This window comes from Sphaeroforma arctica, assembly GCF_001186125.1.
Source record: "Sphaeroforma arctica JP610 unplaced genomic scaffold supercont1.2648, whole genome shotgun sequence".
Lineage (NCBI taxonomy): Eukaryota > Ichthyosporea > Ichthyophonida > Sphaeroforma > Sphaeroforma arctica.
In genome coordinates this window covers 1,315-5,411 of record NW_014037910.1, presented here as the reverse complement: position 1 = coordinate 5,411, position 4,097 = coordinate 1,315, and the positions used below count along the sequence as shown (strand labels likewise).

The 4,097-nt window shown below is 40.5% G+C and overlaps 1 protein-coding gene across 2 annotated transcripts; it reads right to left on the bottom strand.

Moving 5' to 3' along the window:
- Positions 1–441: 441 nt before the first annotated feature.
- Positions 442–2,873, bottom strand: SARC_12845 (the record flags this gene model as incomplete). Of its 2 annotated transcripts, none has more annotated exons than XM_014293041.1 (4): positions 2,437–2,873; positions 1,908–2,046; positions 807–893; positions 442–554 (listed from the first exon to the last, which is right to left on the bottom strand). In XM_014293041.1, coding segments are annotated over exons 2-4 (333 nt in total), but the record flags the coding sequence as incomplete, so codon positions are not given. The 2 variants fall into 2 exon arrangements, with proteins under 2 accessions (XP_014148516.1, XP_014148515.1); XM_014293040.1 differs by having other exon boundaries at positions 2,714–2,873.
- Positions 2,874–4,097: the final 1,224 nt, after the last annotated feature.

Sequence of the window (4,097 nt, the reverse complement as noted above, 5' to 3'; positions counted from 1 at the left end):
GTGTGTCTCTCTCTNTGTGTGTGTGTGTGTGTGTGTGTGTGTGTGTGTGTGTGTGTGTGTGTGTGTGTGTGTGTGTGTGTGTGTGTGTGTGTGTGTGTATATGTATATATTTCTGCATGAACATGCAAGTTTCCTAAACGACCTAAGCTTCACCGCAACACGGTACAGGAATCGACTGTGTGTAATTGTGCCAACGCCAACACCACCGCACATGAAACAAATGGAGTGTGTAAACCACGCACACACAACCGAGATAGTATTAAGCCGCGGAACTATATCGAACATTATTGCTTTCTAATTTGTAACGTATAAGAATGTAATAAAGACAATACTAACACACCCATCCTATCACCCAATAGCCCACGGCGAAATTGGAGTCCGATAACTCACGAGAATCACGACACTCCATGACACTAATGATGCACGATGCAATGCTGAAGTGGATACCTTGCCAAGTGCACACAAAGAACTGAGAGCTTCTCCTCTAAAGCCAAACGATTCGATCACGGCCAAATCGTCGAAATCGCTGATTTTAGAGGTGTGGTGTTTTAGAGCTGCCAAAAAGAGCAAAGTCGATGGGTGTTGAGAATTTTTCAGCCTAACACATCCAAAAGCCGTTTATCATTCAGAATATGCAGATAGAATAGGACTATGCAGACCATCAGGTGTGCAGCTGGAAATCAAAGACATAAGAAAGAATTATTGAGAAGTGAAAAGCCATGGATTAAAAACACAGACGTGTACATCAAAATTGTACAAGTTCCCTGCACACCAAAAGAACTGCCCAAAAAAATAGCATCACATACTCAGTGACTCATAGTTGGCGGGTGCAACCCCTAGACCGTTATCACTGACCTCCATAACTTCCAGTCCATAATTTTTTAGCTTGATTTCTGCAAGTGAAGAAAGTGTCGATCGATACAATTTGTGTGAACGACAAAACTTGTTGAAAACGTTTGGATATTATGCCCATATGATTCGAGAGAGAAAATGGACTACAAACTCGACATTGCATTTAACAGGTCTACGATTCGAGTATGCCGAGGACAATACAGGTGTATTGTCGTTCCCGATCTTCCTGTGTTCCAAAACTGTACCGAATTGTTTGAAAACTGAGAGCTGTTCGTGACCACCACTCTGAAAATACAGCACAGACTACAGGCACTGTCCATATTCTTCCTTCGTGAGCTTTAGAGCTAAGGTCCTATCAATGACAGCTCATCAAAAGCAGGTCGCGATATAGTGTAAATCTTGGTGTTTGTAAGCATGGTTCAGCGTGCAGACAACTATCAATACTACAGATGAAACGAACAAGCAGGCAATAGTAGCTCAGGTCTAGCGTACATGTTAACAATTGGATCTAACGAACATACTAATCATTGGATCTAGCGTACATGCTGATAATTGGATCTAGCGTACATGCTAATAATTGGATCTAGCGTACATGCTAATAAGTGGATCTAGCGTACATGCTAATCATTGGATCTAGCGAAGATGCAATTGGATTTAGCGTACATGCTAATCACTGGATCTAGCATACATGCAAATAATTGGAGCTAGCGTACATGTTGGATCTAGCATTCATGCTCATCATTGGATCTAGCGTACATGCAATTGGATCTAACGTAAATGCTAATCATTGGGTCTAGCGTACATTCTAATAATTGGATCTAGCGTACATGCCAATAATTGGATCTAGCGTACATGCTAATAATTGGATCTAGCGTACATGCTAATCAATGGATCGAGCGTACATGCTAATCATTGGCTCTCGGGACCATATTATTAGTAGAATTTAGATCAAATTCACTTCAATAAGTGTAAAGCACAGAATGAGTATTCTCGACGTAGAAAGCTGAACTTTTGCGAAGGGTGTGTCAAGATGCCACAAACATGAAACCCCATACCTATCAGTGTAGCACCGGCGTCTATAGCATTTTCTATCAGCTCTTTCACCGCGACAGCCAACGACACCACTACCTGACCTGAACATATTCGATGCACAGACTGCTTGTCTATGGCTTTGATTGTATTGGACATTGTTTCCTGTGCAGTGATAGGGGCGTGATTGCGGATGTGTTAAAAGTGTCACTATGATGCGAGAGCGTGGACGGCAACTATTCCGGGCGAAAAGTGAGTCGATTTAACGCTAAAAAATGGCTTCGAAAACGTGCGAGACCTTCCACTGAGTCGCTGACGGATATTTTCGAACAAGTTTGCTCTTAGCTATAAAGACACGCGGGTGACTTTGCTAAAGTCATAGATGAAATACCAATAGTCAAAAGTACGGATGACTATGTTATAGTTTGAGAATACGTGTACAGTATCATACACCCTGATAGACTCATGCACCTGAACATAAGACTATATATGCTTGTATATAGAGATAACCTGACATATACATATAGATACATGTAAACATGTGTTAATTAAAACCTTAGCACTAAGCACGATAGCTGCTATCTCACTATAATCGCGCCAGCTGCCGGAATTGTTGTCCTTCTCCTCATATCATTGTGGACGGCAATACCTCCAACGTTCAACCACGGGATTATTTCATACTAGTGAGCAATGTCCTCGTAGATTCCACTCCACTACGATTATTATCGTTCCCAACCTCTTCGTACACTCACACAATATCAGAAACTAGAAAACCTTTGAACATTAACAAAGCTGAACGGAAGAGTATCAGCCTCCCTAAGCATTGACATACGAATTGACGCCAATGGCCGCTAGCACCTCATTCCTATTGAATTCCAGTGTCACTTTCACTCAGACGGCAGAGGTTATAGAAGACGATTTCACTCAATGTAATCACCCAGACGGCAGAGGTTAGGCGACGATTTCACTCAGTGTAATCCTCAAATACTAATATCGTTACTAAATATATAAACATGGTTTATGTACCGAGGTAATTTATATTCCGAGTTTTTTACTCTCGTAGGCGTAGGGCGTAAAGCCGTAAACTGTAGAGCGGTATATACTATTTAGTCGTTAGCGAGACTAAAGAACAATACACATGAAGTTTAAAATTATTTGGTATTACAACAACAAATAGATTTAATATCTACAAATTACAACCCTATGGATGTCGTATGAATCTGTTCTAAATAAATATTTAGGAGACTACAACTTACAAGCCTACAGCCTACAGCCTACGATGCTAGCCTATATTAACATGATATGTATTTGACTCCTAAAAAAGACAAAAGCCCGCGTAAAAAAAAAGCCCGCCAGAAAAATGGAATTGGTGGAAAGTATTTTTTTATATAAATATTACACCCGGTCAACTTTCAGCCTAAAGTTTGTTTGGATTTGGCTTGTGGTCAAAAACAACCACAAAACAAATATCGATGCGTATCAGCGCATTTGTATGTCCATTTTATATATATATATATATTTGGACGTGCTGGCTTAGCCTCCTAAAAAGAACAGGAGACTATGGTTCTGGCCCTGGACCATATTTCCATAAATATTCTAATATTACAGTTTTTTTTTAACCGTTGTAGGAGTTTCGGGACTCCTAATGAATTTTCGAGACTCTTCGGTACCCTGAATGTCGGCGGGTCCCGAATGATGAGTCATGATTCCGGAAATTTATATTGGGTTTTTATTTCAGGGCCCAAACCAGGGTTAATCGTATATAACCAGGCCCTGATGATTTTTGAGTGTCATTCTACTAGGGTCATACTTGAAATTGTCTATGTATATTCACGAACAGAGCAAAGTGTCTACGAATATACAGAGACGATGACACAATGAGAAAGTTCGAGAACATCGTAGCTGAGGGTTTTCTAGGCCCGTGCCTTTCCCTCTCACTACGAGTTTTATAGCTATAGTTAATAGCCTAGTATGTTAGTAGTACAAGTTCGTTCGGGAATAGATAGAGATAGGTCCCGGCGGACTATAAAAGCAGTCCACGTCTAGCGTTAGAGTTCAGACATTCACTAAGAACATAAGGAATACCAGGACGAAGAGGACTAAAGACTGCTTATATCGTAAACCCTACTACTACCGAATTTGGGTATTTATAATTTTTGGCACCAAAACTGTGATATTCATTTTTTGGGCCGATTTTTGGATTTGGAGAATAAGGA